Source organism: Meleagris gallopavo, chromosome 7 (assembly GCF_000146605.3).
Source record: "Meleagris gallopavo isolate NT-WF06-2002-E0010 breed Aviagen turkey brand Nicholas breeding stock chromosome 7, Turkey_5.1, whole genome shotgun sequence".
NCBI lineage: Eukaryota > Metazoa > Chordata > Aves > Galliformes > Phasianidae > Meleagris > Meleagris gallopavo.
In genome coordinates, this window is record NC_015017.2 from 9,707,455 (window position 1) to 9,728,003 (window position 20,549).

Sequence of the window (20,549 nt, forward strand, 5' to 3'; positions counted from 1 at the left end):
GCGTGCCGAAGGGGGAAGGAGCCGGCCGCTGAGGCGGAGAGAGCCGCATGGAAGCCGTCAGGAGCGGTGGAAGGCTCGGCTGTGCGCTCCTGCGTTAAACGGGGAGCTGTGGAATCGTCCTTCTTAGCACACGGACAGCGTGCACACACACAGCCGGCTCTCGTGCTGCCCGCGCCTACAGAACGGTCGTCAGCTTCCTGTGACCATTCTGTACCGCGCACCAGTCACAAGGTACATCACTTTACATTCTCACCATTAAAATACTTCAGTCCTGCTAAGTAAACCAGCCATTTTCAATGAACTTTTTAGAAACGATACAGTTCTGAATGGAGAGCAGGAGCAATTACCGAGAGGTGCATTCAGCGCAAAGTGTAGTAGTGGTTAAAAACAACTCCCGAATACGTGCTGCTGCTGGGAAAGCGCTGTGGGTCTGTCAGGGCAGCGCGGTAGTGGGAGCGGTGCCTGCAGCCTGGGAGGGACTTGGCTTTGCTTCGGGGGCCTCTGCCAGGCTCACAGAAACACACGACTGCCCATTGCAGCTCGCACTTGTATGGTTTCCTAAAGAAGCAAGCTGCTCCGGACAGGGGCCAAGCCTAGCACGTTCTGGTAGCATTCATTCTTCACAGATAATCTAGAGAAACATGTAGCCACATTAGTTAACATTATAACCTATCATATCCCCTCCTTCCTTGAAAGACAACGTAGTTAAGGACGTTATAGTAGCTACAAAAGTATTTGCAGAGTGTTTTTCAGCCTTGTGCTGAAATGCATGCAGATAAAATGGTATGAGACAGTGCACTGGCATAGCTCGGCAGTAAAAAAAAAAAAAAAACAACTACTGGAAGACACCTGCTACCAGGTTGGGACTGCGTGCTGTAGGCAGCTCCAAACAAAGGAAATAACTTAAGTGAGTGCTCCAGAATGAGCTCTGGTCCAAAGCTGTGAGCTCTTTCAGTGAGTCTGGATGAGGCTGCAGGGTTACTGGCACCTATCCACTATTTCTGTCGAAGCCACAATTATCCTTAACAGTCCTGTCTGGTCTGAAGTGGGAAAAAAACAGGCTGTGTCCATTCCTTGAGGTACAATTCCAAATGCATGCTAGAGCTTGGTGTTGAAAGACTTCTTAAGTAGGCTTGTTGTCTTTGTTTCACCTCTGTGCTGCTGTTGGACCTTAGGATGTCTCTTCAGCTGTGGTGATTACAGGCTGTGGTGTCAATCACTCTGCTTCATCTCACAGTTGCTCATTTATTTTTTAAAGAAGTCTGTGCAGATAATTGCTAATGAGCCGATTGGGATATTTATTTCCCTCTAACCCCAAAACCAGTTTTTCCTTCCTTTGAGTACAGTGACCATACAGACTAATGTGGTCAGTCTAGGGCTATTACTGCATTTCTTTTAAATTGAAAGTTACGTTGATTTTTAAAGAGCATGTTAATAATAATTTCAACTGTTTAAAATCGGTAACTGTAATTTGCTAAACTACTTTGGTGATTGGAGAAAAACAGCATCCATCACTGCTCACTGTGTTAAAGAAACAACAAACAAGTCTTCTACTAGGCATGGAAGGTTGGTTCAATTTTTGACTTTGTGAATCTAGAGGTACAGTCCTGATTGTTTAATGAAACAGAAGAAGACCTTGGTTGTGCTTCAGCTTACGTACATAGAACTGCTGAGAACAAACAGTGACATTTTGAACTCCCTGGTGCCAAAACCCGTAACTGAGTAAACATTTTACATCTGAACTGGCTCAATCTAGGCAAAAGCGGTAATTTAGCATAAGAGACCTATTAATCACAGTGAGTATTTGTTAGGCTGTTGTGCAGGCGTCCACAAACAAAGAACTGAGATGGGATCTGAACTAATAATGTTTTTTAATTTGTTCAGTGTAATTTCTGAAAACAACGCATCCAAGGTTTTGTGTGTTATTTTCAAGACAAAAAAATGTTCAGTGCTGGGGATGCAGTGCAGTTTCTGAAAGCACTTCCAAAATAAAATCTTCCTTTTAAGAGAAGGAAGGCAGCAGAGGGATTATTGCTGTAACTGCAAACACAAGCTCTGCGTTATCCAAAATACTGCAAGGTATGCCTTGATTTTGCTGGTAAGAAGTTACATTCTGCAAATGCAAATGCACGAGTCTTGTACAAGAATTCAGGCTGCCACAAAGCCGGTGTTTAATGGGGCCTTTGTTATTTTACTCTGCCAGCTTCTTGTCTCGTGACTGGGAGCTATTTTTAGTTTCTACTAAAGGGAAAAAAAAAAAAACACCTCATGTTTTGAATAGATTGCAAACTGCTAAGAGCCTTTGTTTTTCCATGTAAATTGGACATTTTCTGGAACACGACGCGGAGCAGACTATGCCATCTCACCTGTTGTGATCTGCGTTGCTGAAAAGACACACATCTAAAAGCATTCTCACTGTTGCAGGCACTTGGCTTCTTGTGGTATTCTGATGACCAGAATTTCTCCTTTGCAAGTGCCTGTGCTGAGCCATACCTTTTCAAGAAGTTTCTTCAACATTGCTGCACCACTAGTAAATAAAAGAAAAGAATACTCTGAAAGGAGAATTATAGGGTATGTATAGAAATTTGAAAATTTGTGTTTGCTGTGATTAATCAGAAACACTGGAAATCCAAAGGCTGACCATCCCTGAAGATACGTGGCCCTGAGACTGTGCCCAGATGGAGACCAGCAATAAGTTCTGACATCCAAGCTGTTCAAGTCTGAAATCCAGTACCAAAAACTGAGGAACCTAAAATACTGTCTCCCTTGAAAGAAAAAGCAGAAATAACCTTTTTATTCTGCAACAAAACAAAAACAGCCCCAACAGGGAAGCATGTATCACTAATCTGGTGAAATGGGGGTATACCAAAAGAGGTGAAAACTGATTTTTTTTTTCCCCCTTTTCTTGCAAATACGTGCAATGTTACACTTAGATTTTGTGGTACTTCTCACTTGAGATTTTGTTCTCTTCTCAGAAGAAGGAAAATAACTAATTGTGGGATTAAGAAACACAGGCACAAAGAAAAAGACTTTGTGGAAAATTTCTCATCAACTTAATGAGACTGGGATCTGTTCCCAGTCTCCAGTCTGCAATAGTATAATTCATTCATTAGGTTTAATACTTTTGATGATACTTAACATTCATTTATATAGTAATTCTTGAGCTGCAATAAATTGTGGGTAGTTGTTTAAAAGGAGCCTTTGTCCAATAATACTGTTTTTCCAGTATTTTTTAGTCAGCTTGTTTTAGAAGCTAAGTAAGGAACATTGCGTTGCTCTATTTAAACCTTCTAAAACATAGTCCCTTCGTTTTGCCATACCTTTTTTGGAGGATGTGAAGAGCACATTCTTTCACTGTGTGAAACGTCATAGCTACCTGAATGACAACACACCATGCTGGAAAAAACTCTTTTTTCTATTTGAAATCTAAGCATGCTTCCCCAGTACTGCAGAAAGTAGCAGGTAACAGGCCCAGTGGTCACTAACCTCACAGCTGGATGTTGTGTGGTGTTTTGCTTCTTTCTGCAAAGTCTTTCACCAATTTCCAACTTTTTTTTTCCTCTTGCTGGCAGAGCTGCATGTTTAATTTTCAGAAGTAACAGTGCTTTCCAGTATCTGCATGTTCACCTTTAAAACTGCCTGTGCTGTAAATAATATCTTTGAACCTTCTAATACTGAATTCATAGTAAAAACACCATGTAACTGTAAAATTCATATTTTTATTCCAGTTATTCTATGCAGGAAATGTACGAAGTTGTTGCTGTTGTGGAGAATTACAAGCTATTTGTGCCTTGGTGTAAAAAGTCAGATGTGTTATCGAAGCGCTCTGGGTACTGCAAAGCACAGCTAGAAATAGGCTTCCCTCCTGTAATAGAACGGTACACATCGGTTGTTACCCTGGTGAGACCACACTTAGTTAAGGTAACTTTTTCTTAGCTATTGCTTTCCCTAACTCGTGTGTTAGACGTTCCAATATTGCTTCCTGTGGTGCAAAACTGGTGCTTTTCCTTAAAAACTTCAGGTTACTCAGGGATAATTTGAATCTGCTTTTAAAACATAGGCTGCCAACTAGGGGAAAAATTGTTTTTTAGCTTGTTTTTGCTGGAGAAATAGGCAGTCATTCAAGAAGATAGCCAACTAGTGTTTATTTTTGTTATGTATCAAGCCTATCTAAATTAAATTAATTATGACTTCAAAGTTATTGGACAACTGTCGCTTCTGGTATCTTAGAAAATCTATCATTCTTTATCTTCTGGCAGTTTTAATTATGTAAGAAGTTTTAACTTCAGGATGAAGATCTTGCTGAAGAGCTTGTTATTCAATATATTACGAGAACATAAGTTGTTTTAAAGTCCATTTCTTAGAATTAATTTGTTTAGCAACTGTGTATTTTCTCCTTTCAGCTTTTCAAAGGTAATAATTAAAGGAGAAATTTAAATGAGGCCAGGATCTTCCAACTGCTTGTCTACCTCACAGGTTCACTCTGTTACGAACAGCCCAAACCAGATCCATATCAACTGCCTCTCCCTTTATGTGGCAATTTTGATCATCTTCTGGAACAACTGGCAGAACGACAGTTGGTTATTATTCAAGATGCATATTTGGACATCTTATTTTACCGTTCTTTTCTAGGCTTCCTCTTATGGGACATTGCTTAAAACAGAAATAGGTTTCTTAAGTGCAGGGGGGACATGAATTGGAAAGAGAACATGCAAAGTACTTTTAATCAAGGTACTTAGTAATTTTGGAAAGAAAAAAAATCTTTCTTGTGTTTATAATAACGTTGAACAATTGCAATAGAAAAATCTGCATTTTACATGCTTCTTTCCCTTTCTGCTCTTCCCTGACAAGAGTGACTTTTTTTTTCTTTCACAGATAGATATCAGGTTGGCTTACAAACCCTTTTTCACTTTTATTCTGTCAGAAGAAAAGTTCCCATCAGAAAAAAAAACAAGAAAGCGGTGACAACAGCTTCTTTAGATTTCCTCTTCTGAGAAGTATTAGTGTTATCTCTGCTAGGATTATTTTTGCTACAAGTTTACATTATGCTCATATAACTGTAGGACCATTACCATAAAATGACTGTGTGTTTGGACTACTATGCTGTCTTCAGAAATAACTCTGGGCAAAGGCAGCTTGCATGATATTTCTGTATAGTAGCCTGTTGGTAATGACAAAATGAGCATGAATTTCTCGCTTCCAGCAGCAGTGCTTAGTCCTAGAAAAACAAGGTAGCAGCAGCTCTTGCTGCTGAGGGAAGAGTCAGGTGAGTTTTACTGCTTGTCAGGTTGGGAGCAAGGGGCACATGCTGGCACTTTTCCCATGTTTCCTGTCCTTTTGTCAGCAACAGGCATGAAAGGCTCAGCCCCCTTTCCCTGTCTGCCCTTCTCTCTATTCCTTCCCCTTCTGTTGCAGGGGCAGTGAGGCACTGTATTGCTATACTGGGCAGAAAAAAATGAGGTACTTTTATGCATTTGATAAGCCTTTGAGGTGGCTTGGTTTATGGTTTTAAAGTAGGACTGTAGAGAAGGCTCTCAGAACACTGATTAAATGTGTCTTGATGGAAACAAAGCCAAGATATAAGCTAATTATGAACTTGAGTGTATATAGTTTCACTGACTTTGGGATAGTTCTTGATGATGATAGTGTCTTATGACAAAGGACTTTTTGAGTTTAACTTCAATTGGGTTTATTTTGATGTAAACATTCCTATAGCACAAGATTACTGGTCTACACATTAGTATATAAAGCATTCTATACATATAATTAAAATAAATACATATACAAAACCAGTAAATATCCACGTTCTTTGCTTAAAACAGTGTTATACCAATATTTTGGTAATAGAGCATTAACATTATCATGGTGTGGGACGCCTTAGGCAAGAGATCTGTTTTATGACTCAAGACAAAAATCCTTCCCCTACCTTACAAGGTGACACTGTGCAAATGAGATCTCTCAGTGGTTGCTCTATAAAGAACAATTTTTAACTATGCTGTGACCCTCACAGTCTAACAGAATGCGAATGCACGCTTCAGTAATACTGATTTGTCCCTCCTGTAGGAGCCTAACTGCAGCTTGGCTTTTCAAACTTTCTTTTAGGCATCCTGCACCGATGGAAAGCTATTTAACCACTTGGAAACAGTATGGCGCTTCAGCCCAGGCATCCCTGCCTATCCAAGGACGTGTACATTGGATTTTGCAGTAAGTATTGTAATTAAAACATGCTAGACGTGCTAGAAATGGGGCATAAAAATATTCTTTGGTTGCATTTAAGAAAAAAGAGTATGTGGTACTATTTTCCCTCTGCCCTCACACTCACACTGAAACTAAGTTAATGGTTGTGAACTTTACCATGTGGAAACTGCTACACGGTTCTTTAGAGACAGCAGCTGTCTGTGAGAGGTCCACACACAATGACTAGGGACTGGTATCTCTCACCTTAATATTCTCTATGTGTTACAGTTTTAGATAAGTAAATACAGGGGGAGAAATAATAAACATATTCATGGACTTTGCTGTTTCCTTTGATTAGTTTACAACCAAAGTACTCTTGTTATCAGAAAGTAGATATTCTCCCATCTATCTTGTTTGGCCTACAAGTTTTGCCAGCTTGATTTCCCAACTTCTAGTTTTACTATTTCATGTTTTAAGTCCTACTCCACCTAAAACACTGCTGCATAATTCTTTAGAGAAATGCCGCCCTTCTATTTTAGGATATCACAGGAATGGCCTGATGCTGCTGGCTTATAATGGGACACTCTGCTTTAAAAAATCTCTTCTGTAAATAGGAAAAAGAGCTTTTAGAGCATTTGTGAAGTGGCACATACCTTTATTGGGTTAGTAACTTTCACCTTATTGCTGTACAATAAGTACAATTCAACAGTTCAAAAATTAACCTATAGGCAATTGAAAATTTATTTCTCATGGCATTTAGTAACCATATTTGCATGTTAGTTGCTCATGGTATTTTAATTTCTCCAGGCTAATAAGTGCCAGTTCCTGCTACTGACTAGTAATTAACTCAAGAAAACTTCAATTAAGCATCTGTATAAACCCTGTTCTTCAAGTACTGGGTTTGTGCAGAAAATTTTTTCCCCATCAAAGCCAAGTTTTGACACTCCAGGTTGAGAATTTCAGTTAGGGTCAAATCTGCACTTAAAATGGGCATTTTCTTCTTGAAGAAACACTATTAATACCTTATGTTGCTTATGCCATTTGAGGTAACAGAAGAAAATACAGCCAGGTGAGCAGGGAGTTGCCTTACAACAGCCAGTACTTCAGGATTGTAACCCTTGCCCAATTCCAATGTGCTGTGCCTCTGGGCCTAAGCTGATGGCATTGATAAACATTTCAGAACAAACTTCTCAAAACATACTGTATAACTGAGTGAGAGAGAAGACTGATTCCAAGAGTGCTGGTTGGCTTTAGAAAGTTTGCTTATGCTGGCTCCCCCAGCCTATGGCTATTCTGCCAGTCTGATGGTACGCTGTGTGTATGCTGAATTGTAATGAGTCGTTATTTTGTTACAGCTCTGAAGTAATTTGGTATATGGATTTAAGCACAACAGGTTGCCATCTGCAAGCTTCATAAATATATGCCGTACCTCAAAGTTCTTACATGGTTCCTGAACATGCTGCAACGCTCATGATCCCTGCTTTGCAGAACTCTGCATGCTCTGAGGCCTCTCAGACTTTCAGAAGGCACATTAATTTTACTGATGCTTGAGATCAAACAAATGCAAATGAAGCTACACCTGGTTTACAGTCCCCATAGTTAAATTACTTCCATATTACTATTTCTGCAGCTCATATGCATTACTCATAAGCAATTTAAGAGAACACATATTTCCTTCACTTAAAATTTTATTGGCTAATTTCTCAGGTAGGACAAAAATACTTAAATCACAGTCCAGAACATGCAGGACTTTTTTTTTTTTTTAAAGTGCAAAGAGCAATCTATTTCTTTTCCTGACAATTTTGTAGTAATTTCTGGAAGCTGTAGAATTAATCCCAATAGTGTAGCCTAAAGGGGAACATTCTTGAACTGGATTGAGGGCCAGCACAGCAAAAAACATGCTTGAAGGCTGGCTGACATAAAAGTGACCTTGCTGTTGTCATCACGTTTTCTCTTGGGGGAGGGGACAGAAAGCAAACTCACGTACTCCTGCCTTAAGTGCTAACTACTACAGTAGCTTCAGCATAATGAGAGATTCAGATAATGAGAGCTAAAAGGGAATATAAGGCACAATGATTTGGTACTAAGGACTCAGGCAGTACCTCTATGCTCCAAAACTGACTGCCTGTGTCAGGAAAACAAAGATAGAGTAGGTGTCCAGGAAGGAGACAGAGCAGATAAAAGCAAATTTTTAGCTTTAATCAGTACAGAAGCCTTGTTTGAACATATGGTTAACTACATCTACACAGGTAGATAAACAGCATTGATACTTAATAGGTAATTACTTCCAAGTGTCTTTTAATCTCTGAGTTGGCTTCAGCTTACCTGTACATCTCCTGTCTTGCCTCATGGGATTTTCTTCAAATTTTTGTCACTCCAATTCTGCGTGCAAAGTAATGAAGTTGTTATTGTTGGTTGGAAGTTTTTTCCATTATCCCAAATCTACTTATGTTTTGTGATCCTTCATTTAGTTAAGATACAGCTTAGAAAAATAGAAACGATGCATAAGAGAACCAACAAAATGCTAATTGGAAAGCCTGGGGAAACAGTCCTCTGACCAAAGAATTAGGCTTTTCTTCAATGACACACTTGTCATTCAGTTTTAACTGTTCTTTTCTTCTACAGCTTACTTGTAGCATTAATTGAAGATTTTTGAGTTATTTTTAATGACATTTTACCACAATGGGACAAAAAACATCTCTTTTATTTTGACAGATTTCTTTTGAATTTCGTTCACTTCTACACTCACAGCTTGCTACACTGTTCTTTGATGAAGTGGTAAAGCAGATGGTTGCTGCCTTTGAAAGAAGAGCATCCAAGCTCCATGGCCCTGAAACAAGCATACCTCGGGAACTCATGTTTCACGAAGTTCATCAAACGTAATGGGGAAAGCTTCAACACCCTCCACCATAAACATTTTTTGTACACACCATTTGTAGAAGTGGTATTATGCTCCTTTTGGGGCACCTATTTCATATCTGAGCTTCGTGTGTAATTTTCTACTGTACAAAAAAAAAAACACGCACATGTTCAGCTGAATGTACGTATTCTATTTAAGCTGCTATCAAGTGCAGTTCAGAGTGTTATTGGTAACAGGCAACTGGCATGTATGTAACGCAAGGTAATTCAGGCTACCATTTATTAATCTGTCAAACCATTTCTGTTACGAGTTTTTCTGCCTTATCTAAGCTTACGTCTTTTCAATATTGTAATATATTAACTCAAGTTTTAGCTGTTAGTAGTGTGAATGTTACTTACCAGCATCAACTCACTCAACCAGCTGAGTTAAAGGGAAATCCTGACATTTTAGCTTTAGGGCGTACAGAATGCTTGTCCAGTGTCAACTTGGTGCTTTTGATCCCAGTGGCTGACAGGGGTTGTCAGGTGCCTCTGGCTGCTGTTGAATTCTGACAGAAACTGCTACAGAAAAAAACAGAAAGCAGCCTTATCCCTGAGTTTTCCAAGAGGCACATGTAACCCAAAGCACAGCAGTTTCAGCTATATCCACTATCTTTGCTCACTGGGCTTCAAGCACAATTGTGTTTGATAATCTGAATTTGCCTACTTGCCACGGTTTCATTGTTAGGCATTTTAATTAGGTTACACTACATATGCCTGGTCTAATGCAGAGTTCTTAGTTCTCTAAAGAGTAAATGTTAACTCAGTGAGAGCTAGGACATGGATACACTCCCTTCTGTGCCGCAGTACTGTTCTTTAGAAGGAGGGAGTGCTCCCCTTAGCAGTGTAAAGACACCCAAAGTCCACTGTCATATAGCGACACACAACATACAGCAAAGTTTTACTTATCTCAGTACTGTCGTGCCTTTCACTTATCAGTGCAGTGAAGTGGTACCGTCTTAGTTAAACTCGTTTTCACTAATTCTCTTCATCAAATCAACACTCTTTCCAGTCTCTAAAGAAATGTGTATAGAACAATTTCAGATCCTGTCTATGCACTTCCTGAAATTTCATCTAGTTTCAGTCATGAAATTCTGTTATTTCAGATCAAGCATGTACCCTAGCTGAGGTCAGTCAGCACTCCCAAAGCCTCTGCAATCCATGTGAGTACTACAGGATAGGTGGCAAGATATCATATAATGTAGGAACATACATTTCATGACAAAGACAGCCCTGGAGCAGTCTTGGGCATCTCATAACACTTCACCAAAAAGACTAAAATTTCTCACCTCTGTGAAAGACAGTTCTCAGTAGTGGTAGGCACCTGGGGAAAGTGACAGTTGGATTAAGAGGACAGTTTTAAAGCACCTGGGGAGTTGTGAAGGAGTTTTTGTTTTCAAACTGTGCAAGAAAAAATGAAGGGTTTGTGAACACCGCAGGAGGTGGAAAGCAGAAAGGAAAGACATTATAGAGCAGTCTTAGTAGCTGTGTTGGGTTGAAGAACAAAGGAGTAGATGGCATACAAAGCTGGCTTTAAGGGCAAACTTCACCTAGTGTGGACAACTAATAGTAATATCCAAAGAGCTGAAGACTACAACTCTCAAAGCAAGGAGGCAACTACTACTATGCTTAAGATGGAGTACTAAGTTACTCAACTCTTAGCAACAAAAACTTACCTGTTTCATACCCTCAGGGCATTCTCCCTCCTCCCACAAGCACTGTGAGAAATTGTCTGTTCCAGCATGTAAAACAAGCAGTATGGAAAAGGCAAAATAAAGTCAATGCACGTGCCTTATTTTCACATCATTGTTTAATATTTCAGAAGAACTGTTTGTGTGTTCAGCTTAGATATTTCTTATCAGAGTTAACGTAACTTCTATTTCAGAGAAACATTCTAGACAGGGGAATGCTTCCTGGAGAGAAATGCACTGTAGGATTAAGTGTCAGATTTCTAGTAAATCTTAGAAGTGGGCTATCAAGTTTATCCCAGAACCATGGCTTTGTGTACAGAGGAATAAGGTGATACATATCAGTACTCTTGCACAGTTTGTTTTATTACATGAAGGTCACATAAGAGTGTATTTCTCTACTTTGTACACAGTTGTCTAGTCTTACGCACAGTGGCTTCCAAGTTCTTCCTAGTTCTGGCAAGCACCAATAAATTCTGAAACAGAATACCAAGTGCCTTAATTAAGTTTAAATCAGAACCTTGGTAGATGGATCTTGCACTCAGTTATCAGGAATGTACAAATGTCTTTATTCAAAAAATACAAAATAAATTATCTGTAGGCATGGACAATGACTGTAAACAATTACACGTGTGTTAAATGAAATCCAGTAACTGATGGTTACAGTGATTCTTTTAAACACCAGCCTCACTTCAGTCACTATCCATCCTCTCACACTGACATCTGAAGTTTTTAAGTCAGAACTGTCAGTCTTAAACAGCACATTCATGATGCATATGTATCCCAGGAATTAGAACATGCCACCTCCCATTCCTCCACCCATCCCACCCATTCCTCCCATTGCTGGCTCTTTTTCCTCTTTAGGAACTTCAGTCACTACTGCTTCTGCTGTTGATAAGAGAGAAGCAACACCTGCAGCGTCCATCAGAGCTGTTCTCACAACCTGAAGACAGGAAAGAAAGAACTTAGTACCCATTTAGCATCCTGTATGGAGGGAGGAAGAGAAGTTAAGGCTGGTTTTGGTTACCTTTGTTGGGTCTATGATTCCTTTTTCTACCATATTTACAAAGTCCCCAAGCATTGCATCATAGCCAACTTCTGATGGACTCTGCAGTATTTTTTCAACTATTAATGATCCTTCAACACCTGCATTCTTTGCAATAGTCATTGCTGGAATTTTCAGTGTTCTCTTTATTATTTCAATGCCTGAAAGAAAAAGGATCTTCAGGAGTTATTTATTACTTACATTCCTATTACGAAGACATACATTCAACTGCTAGAGATTAATACAAGAAGAAAAAACTAGCAGAGCAAGAAGTTAACCTATTTTTCTCAGTTCAGAGGGCACGTGGGGGGAAATTCTTGAAATCTGTCAACAAATTAAATCACTGCAAGAAACTAGCTCATTTTAGTTTTACCTGCCCAAGAAGTACTAAAGATTATTGCTATCGTAGCAGGTATTCATGGAACACAGTACAAAACCATCCTCCATTTGATGTGCTGAAGTGTCTTAAGCATTGCTGGAATTTATGCATGTTTGCAACAGTTAAGTAATTCAATTCTTAGAGGCTTTTCAATTTTCAGAGGATGCTGCTGCTTTACTGTTTTTCACACCCAAGTTAGGGAAGCAACAAAAGCTCTTCCCTGCTGTAAAGGAGAAATGTCAAGCCAAAGGGCATTGCCATACCAAAGAGATAAGATGTTCAAGTAAATAAATACTCACTGAAATCAATCTATTTAATCCAGTGAAGCCTCAGGACAAAAAAAAAAAGTCTATTCTCAGCACTCCCACACAAGCATTTAAGTAATGTACTTACCAATTTTCTGATCTTCATTGGCTGGTTTTAAAGCGTCTAATGCTGGAATGCAGCGAAGCAACGCACATCCACCACCTGGAACAATGCCTTCCTCTACCGCAGCACGGGTCGCGTTCAGGGCATCAGTAACTCTGTCCTTCTTCTCATTTACCTCAACATCACTTGTGCCGCCAACCTACAAGCAAGCCATATGTCAAGGTCTGTAACAAGAAGCCCATGTAGGTAAGCCTGCCATGCGATTGCTGCCACAAAATTAACCGTCTCTTAATGCCATGGTCTAGCATTGCACTAACCTAAACTCCTTATTTGAATCGGTTGGTTATGAGACAAGCTCACATCAGCAATAAATGGCTGGTGCCACCACTTTTCCTGAGTTACTCTGACAGCAGTCCAAGTACCCTCTTAGGTACTGGCTACATTTCCGCTCCTAAGAACACTACAGAGCTGTCTCCATGCCCCAGCACACCTCCCACCAGATCCAAAGGAAAACCGATGGTCTCACAAGTTACGGTGCAGCTGCAGCGTTTGCTGCCAGTTCTGGAAGTAACTCCATTATCATCTATGTGCCATTCTCCGTCTAGGAAAATGACTAAAGATATAAGTGAAAGATGGATGTGAAAAATTCGTTTAAGTTTTAGTCCTAAGAAGTTTAATATCTCACCTTCAATACTGCTACTCCATCAGATAGTTTGGCCAATCGTTCATTCAGTTTCTCTTTTTCATATTCACTTGTGGTGACTTCTAGCTGTTCAATAATTTCTTGAATGCGTTTTTCAATTTGAGCCTTCTCACCCTTCCCCTTTAGAAGCATGGTGTCATCTTTGGTCACAATGACCTCCCCAACTTTTCCAAAATCATGAGGCTGAATATCTTCTACATTTAGGCTCAAGCCCTCCTCTCCAAACACCTGAACACATGACAAGTATAGTTGGAATTCACAGCTTTTCCATATATGAAATTATTATTTCTAGATAGACGAACACACACAGCAGCCTAACAGCACGCAATCACCATACTATAGCAGCTAAGTGCAAAGAAGATCCTCCCTTCTCCTTACAGATGAGGCATGCAGGCATCGCACAATCTCACTGAGTAGGGAACTACAGAACTACAAGCTTTTAGTTCATGACTGACTAATTTAACACATTAATTTAATGTGGCTGGAAATTGTGTACAGGTTCATCCATGTACTTCCAGAAGTTATGAATACTGGCAATAAACTAACCATAGGAGAGCTTGTTGGTTTTGTTACTTCATGTTTCATTTGGCTTAAACATCTATTTCAAATAACCAGCTTAGGATCTCAATATCATGCTGTGATTCTGAAGCATGTATTAAAAAGCATTTATAAACTGACAGTAACAGGTAACACCAACTGTTCTAAAACTGAGATAGTACAATTAAGCATTTGTGTAAAATAAAAGTAACTAAATTCTCCGGTCTATTCTTAACCTTCAGAACAATCACATTCATCCTAATTCAAGTCGTAAGAAGGAAAGTATACTTTGCTGTTTTTCTCAAGAAGTGTTTTGGATATTTCTCCACTAAGAATCTAAATCCTGCAAGGAAACTGTGTGTAACTTCAGCCAGTTATAGCAACCTATTACTCAAAGCTGGTCAGAGCTTTATGACACAGCAAGTGTCACCATACTTGTTCCTGTACTTGTTCAAGCATTAGTTACCATTGCCCTTTTGAAAGAACAAGAAAGTTTGCAACACAGCAAACGGAAGCCATGGACTTAAAACTAAATTATTCACCTCCCTAAATAGCATTAGTGTTTCTCAGAGGAAGAAGTCAATTGAAATATCATTACTTACAGCACCACCTGTAGCAATTGCCATATCCTTAAGCTGGTTTTTCCTGTTGTCACCAAAACCTGGTGCTTTTACAGCAACAACTTGAAGGCCAACCTTGAGCCTGAAGAACATAATTGAGAGAAGAACATTTCAAATGTGTTCACAGAACAAATCTAATTGCTATGAATTGATATTTCAGTACAAATCCAATGGTCAAGCAAACAGGGACCTTCATGAACTGAGCTGCTGTCGCTCAAACAAGTAGCTAGAAACTACTGAAATTCAGCCCACGCAATATCAATTATGGCTATGTGTAAGAGTTGTTGCTTCTTAGTACTGGGAAAATTCAAATACATGCTTTCCAATGCATTCCTTTAAAAGGATGAAAATGCAGGGAATAAAGAAAAAAATTGTTCCAAAGCTCTTAAAGTATGAATTTCAAACCTTACCTGTTCAAGACTAGAGTGCTGAGGGCTTCTCCATCAACGTCTTCAGCAATAATGACCAAAGGTTTGCGGTGACTATTGGCAATTTCAAGAGCTGGAACTATGGACTGTACACTGGAAATCTTCTTTTCACTGATTAAAACGTAAGCATCCTGGAATTCACATTTCTGCCCTGCAGAAACAATATGCACTGTCTGAGCAATCTGATTATGAAAGCATACCAAGCCTTCTCTAAAACTTACTGTGCAGCTTCAGAGCTACTATTTTATTTTTCAACTTCAACTTTAAAACAAACAAAAAGCCCCTAACAAATAATGACAAACACAAACCCCAAAACCCCATAAAAGCCCAGTGCTGTCTTCTAAGACATTCAGTTCTGTTATCTGGAGTGCTGCAGGGCCAGCTTAATGGGAGCACAGAAAATTGTTCACACTTAGCATGAAAGTACAAAAAGGAGAAAAACTATCAAGCTTTTGCAATGTTTCTGATAGGGGAAGGACCCCAGTGTCCTACTGCCATGATATCTGGCATAACAGCCTTTATAAGACATCATTATTTTAAAATTAGCTGAGCCATTAAGGTAGCTGACACGCAATTTTATTAACTCACCTTTGGCTGTATTAATAAAATATGGAGAGATGTAGCCTCGGTCAAACTTCATACCTTCAATGATTTCTAATTCATCATTTAGAGTTTTTCCATCCTGTTTAGATGCAAGGAGGTCTTATTAAACATCCGTTTACAAGAATACCATACATAACAAAATAAAACACTCTGCACCACATCTGCTTCATGTGCTTCTCTCGAAGGAAAACAATTGTATGAGCAATACAACCCTGATCTAAAAGGGATGGGAATGGAGGAGTTGTAGGTGCTCACATACAGTGCCCTCCACATCACATGCCACAAAAGCCAGCCCTAACTCGGAAAGGCAGACATTTTGCTCTTGGTCCATATGCTGACAGCTCTCACCTTGACAGTGATTACACCTTTCCGGCCAACCTTTTTCATGGCATCAGAAATTATATTGCCAATTTCCTGATCTCCATTCGCTGATATTGTGGCAACCTGAGAAAGCAAAATGCTTACATTCATTTCACAGAACACATAATTTGTTTCCTTACTATAAACAAAATAATCATTTTCAATTCTAATACATCTTGACAACACAGAACAAGTGACAGTAGCACATTCACACCAGAACTACAATACAGTGGCTAGTGGCTTCAGGGCAGCTCAAGCAGTGGACAAGATCCCACACACTGGGTTCATCCAGTAATACATCTGAATCTGCAGCTACAAGAGGAAATGAGCCATTTAGCCCAACACACCTGCAAAGCACACCCAGCAAGGCATCTGCCTCAACCTGAACTTCCCACAGCTGATCTGTAACAAAACTCCTGCAAGCCAGCCATCACCAAACTCACCAATACATTTTTGCTTTCTTCAATTCTTCCCAAATAATCACACTTATGTTTTATGACCACTTTTTGAAAACAATCCTGATGGAAAAAACTGCCTACTTCTGAACCAACATCAAAGTGAAAACAAAATACTGGGCATTTCAAATAACTCATGATTGTGTTACCATGGAGATCATTCAACGAGATGTATTCCAAACCTTTACACGAACCAATACTCAGTTGTTCTGTATCCACAACCTACCACCATCAAACCTGACTTCACTATCTTTCTGAAGTAACATTATGTGTGGGTTTTTTTTTTTTTTTTTTACCTGTGCAATTTCTTCTGGAGTTGTAACTGGTTTAGACAGCTTCTTCAGTTCAGCTATAACAGCATCAACTGCCAGCATCACCCCTAAAGACAAATGGAACACTTGTGAGGGAACAAGAAGTATATAGCACAGGAAACAAACAAACAAAAAACAACAAAGAAGTTTCAAACATAAGGAACTCACATTACAAAAACACATCAAGTTTGCAGGTTCAGAAACAAGCTGTTCTAGTTCTGCATTGTCATCTACATACCCAGTAATTTCGGTTTTTGAGTTGGCATGACATACATTGAGTCATAATAAAAAATAATTCATGTGAAACCAGCGAATTTATATGCTAATTCAGATATGAATTAAAATGGATTTTAAAAGTTTGCCTATGTCAAATTAACCATTTTTCTGTTTTGTAGGCAATAACATGTTTAGAGAAAAGAAAGATTCACTCAATATATCACAGCAGTAACAAGTAGATTCTGAATGCATCACTGCTCAAGTTAAGTTTTATCTGGTTCTTCAACAAAAGGCAACTTATTGAGGAAGCCAGCCAAATTTAGCGTATGAAAAGCCATAAGCTAGCAATTAAACATTAAAAACACTGAACAAAAAAAAATTACCCCTCCTGATTTCCACTGGATTAGCTCCTTTGCTGATCTTCTCAAAGCCTTCTTTGGCAATAGCACGTGCAAGTACCGTTGCAGTAGTAGTACCATCTCCTGCCTCTTCATTTGTATTATTGGCAACATCTTGAACTAACTTGGCTCCAATGTTTTTGTATTTGTCTTTTAAGTCGATTGCCTTTGCCACTGTCACACCATCTTTTGTCACTTTGGGACTCCCCCAGCTTTGTTCAATAATAACTGTTCTTCCCTAGGATTACAAACAATAAACATTAAATAAAAGCCAGGCAACCCACAGCACATCACTGTAATAGTTCCACTGCTGATGAAAATCCTTTGTGAAGTATCACCTATACATGTTATAACTTGGTAAAATTTCCTTCAAATCACAATAAAAAGCATATGATCGAAAAACAGTAATAGAAAACTTGATTCTTTGCACACTTTGGAAAGAGGAAAGTTATAAATTTCATTAACGATGAGTAAGTGGAACAGAAAATACTCACTATAATTGTGTCCATGTGCTGCACTAATTTCTCAAAACTGTTGGCACTTGCTTTAACTAGAAAGCTGGACTATCCTAATTAAAATACAAAGTAAATATGGAAAATTATGGACCATACAGGGAACATAGGGCAGATGCACCCTCTCAGAGGTCCCCACCTTCCCCAGCTTGAATAGCTGCCCCAATCAATCATGCTCCAGAATTTCAGATAGAGACAGCAGAAATGCAAGCAACCACCTCTTAGCACTGCTGCCCTGAATGTCTTAGCTATAGTGACAGCTGGAGCAGTTGGAGGTGGGGAAGGAAGACCAAACATCCATCTCTCTACTGTGACTGCCAGCCACTCCTGCACAAGTCCCCTCAGCTGGCCCATCAGGCCCAGCTGAGTGCTGAGCACACTGCTCCTTCTCACACTGCTGAAGCTGACTGCGTGCCAGCATGGCTTCAGCTCCGAGCAGAGCCTGGCTTGCAAGCCCAGCTACCCAAGGACTCGGATACAATGTGCTGCCACTGCGGTGCACTGCGTTCCCTGCCAGTACAGTGCCCACTCACGTCTGCCTCAATGATTTAAACTACGGACTGCTGCCGTGCAAGAGGCTACGTGGTTCCTGAAGTACAACTAACCCTAGACACTGCAGAAAAGAAATGTAAAGCTGCAGTTACCAGCTGAGCATGTGAGAGGGCCTGTACATTGCTCATTCTGTGCTGTAGCAGAATTATGTCAAGTTAATATTTAACACAACTTCTTACTGCTACTTCATTCAACTTGTGCTGTTATTAAACCCAAAGAGGCTCAAGGAAAAAAAAAACTCCATGGGTATACTGATAAGTTCTTCTTCATACAGTCCCCTCCTCGCTTTGCTCTGTTTCTTTCTTTGTTTTGACCTGGCCTTATTACAAATGGGTTTGGTAGTTAGGGAGATAGTAACAAAGTGAGATCTACTTATATCTCATCACATTAAAACAGCTTGCATTCAACGTAAGGATGCTGTGATTGTGAATAAAAGAAACACACCTGCATTTTGAGTGGTCCCGCATATCAAGAACTACAGTGACAAAGCAATGGGCCTGCCTGAAGCAATAGCAGAAGATTGTGCAAAACTGGACATCATGCATATTTAAATAAGGAAGAGTGCAGAAGAAAAGTTTCCTCACGAGTATGGTATTTCTTAAAATTGCTAGACGCTGAATCAGGTAATAAAGAGCAACCTCTACAAATACCTGGTGAACAGCTGATGCACCAAGTGCAAATGAACAAGAATTCCATGAGGTTGCAGTAAGTTGCATCAGGATCTGCCCTTTAATGAGCACATTTAAACCATGCTCAGACAGTCACAACGTAGGCTAAGCCTAAACCAAGTGTTAAATCAGCTGATTACCCTGCAGCCTTATTCTTTTGGAGAACTGTCCTTATGGAAAGCAGAGAGATTGCTGACATCACTGCTCCTCAACCTTAACCATACTGAGTTAATGGCATTTTGAATAAGTGAAGCTTCAAAAATGTGCAAAAGATAAATAATTTCATAGAGGCCAAGCAGCCTTGAAAAAATCAACCATGCATATGGTGTTACTGCACATTTTGAACCTCTTACGTTTATTTTAGCCCACTTTAGTTAAAATATCCTTCCCATTTCAAGGTTATACTTGGAGCTGATGTATTAAATCTTTCAAAAATCCAAACAGTGAATTTATTAAAAGCTCCACCTGTCTTCTGAGATGTAAGGAGCTCAGCAGGGAAATGGGACACAAGTGTGACTACACTATTCCTACCGAAAAACCAAAGTGATCCCATCTAACTGCTCAGCATGAGGAGCTGCACAACTGCAGCCTTCAGCTCACCCACCACTAATGGCAGATAGCAGTAAGTAACAACCATGTCTGAAATCCCAGGGAAACTGAGTAGCTGACCTGGAACAGGCATTGCTATGAATGTGAAGAAAAAGGCACCTCTTCCTTAAGCAGGAACCTCATTTTGTGTTGTATGACTATGCAGAATACAGCATCTCGTTTTCTGAAACGCCTAAGCCTTGCAGAGGTTCACACACAGTGTTTCACCCTACAAACAATGAACGCCACTGCCACTTTTCCCATAAGGCTGTAGCATTTAGGAGCTGGCTGAAAGCTCAGCATTATGCCCTTAAAGCTTTCACTTCACTGCTACTGGGAGATGAAGGGATACAAACCCATAATTTCTACGTGAAATAAACGTTAATTTAACTATTCCTTTTGTGAGGAGAGTTAATGATCTACCACACCGTTAGGAACCACAACTCGAGCCATTCACGCTCAGCACACGGCCATTCCCTCGGCCTCACTTACTGCCAGCTGCCGAAAGGAACGCAGAGCGGCCCGCCCAGGGAGCAGCTCCGTCCTCCTTCTGCCCACAGGAGGCCGACAGACGAGCACAGGCACCCGCCCTCGTCCCCGCGGCCATCACAGGCCGCACACATGTGTGAGTAACGGGACGCTACACAGACAAACGTGATGCGCTACGGCGTTTTAAAAGAGAGCAAAGTACACGAAACCGGCGCGCCCTGCCGTTACCTTCGGCCCCATGGTGACGGCGACAGCATCCGCCAGCAGATCCACTCCCTGCAGCATGAGGGCTCGGGCGTCTGCACCGAACTTCACATCCTTCGCGTACGCCCGCGTCAGGTGCGGGGCGAGAGCTCTGGACACCGGCCTGACGTGGCGTATTAGGGCGGGCAAGCGGAGCATGTCTGAAAGATGAAATCCCGCGTTAACCTGCGATGGAACAGAAGGAGCGGAGGCGCCCGCGGCAGCCACATGTCCACATGCCCGCACGCTCACTCCCGGCAGGACGCGCGCCGCAAGGTCAGAGCCGCTCGCCCCCTGCCGCCCACCGGCC

General features: G+C 40.4%; 3 protein-coding genes across 4 annotated transcripts in view; 2 read left to right on the plus strand and 1 right to left on the minus strand.

Moving 5' to 3' along the window:
* The first annotated feature begins 2,301 nt into the window (after positions 1-2,301).
* On the plus strand, positions 2,302-10,870 carry COQ10B (coenzyme Q10B). The gene is made up of 4 exons (XM_010713403.3): positions 2,302-2,571; positions 3,729-3,921; positions 6,103-6,204; positions 8,893-10,870. The coding sequence occupies exons 1-4, from the start codon at positions 2,450-2,452 to the stop codon at positions 9,058-9,060; spliced, it is 585 nt and encodes a 194-aa protein (XP_010711705.1). The 5' UTR covers positions 2,302-2,449; the 3' UTR covers positions 9,061-10,870.
* Positions 10,871-11,108: 238 nt separating this feature from the next.
* On the minus strand, positions 11,109-20,424 carry HSPD1 (heat shock protein family D (Hsp60) member 1). The gene is made up of 11 exons (XM_003207442.4): positions 20,225-20,424; positions 17,173-17,425; positions 16,559-16,641; positions 15,796-15,891; positions 15,433-15,526; positions 14,827-14,995; positions 14,399-14,498; positions 13,242-13,487; positions 12,581-12,755; positions 11,791-11,969; positions 11,109-11,706 (listed from the first exon to the last, which is right to left on the minus strand). Exons 1-11 carry the CDS (start codon positions 20,396-20,398, stop codon positions 11,554-11,556), a joined length of 1,722 nt encoding a protein of 573 aa, XP_003207490.1. The 5' UTR covers positions 20,399-20,424; the 3' UTR covers positions 11,109-11,553.
* The window catches only part of LOC100547732 (MOB-like protein phocein), an 18,298-nt gene continuing 18,125 nt past the window's right edge, over positions 20,377-20,549 (plus strand). The window contains exon 1 of one of the 2 annotated variants that reach the window (XM_031554155.1): positions 20,377-20,515. In XM_031554155.1, coding sequence (XP_031410015.1) covers positions 20,408-20,515 — 108 coding nt within the window. In that variant the 5' untranslated portion in view covers positions 20,377-20,407. The remainder of the gene's footprint in view (positions 20,516-20,549) is intronic. The other variant, XM_031554154.1, reaches the window with a different exon arrangement.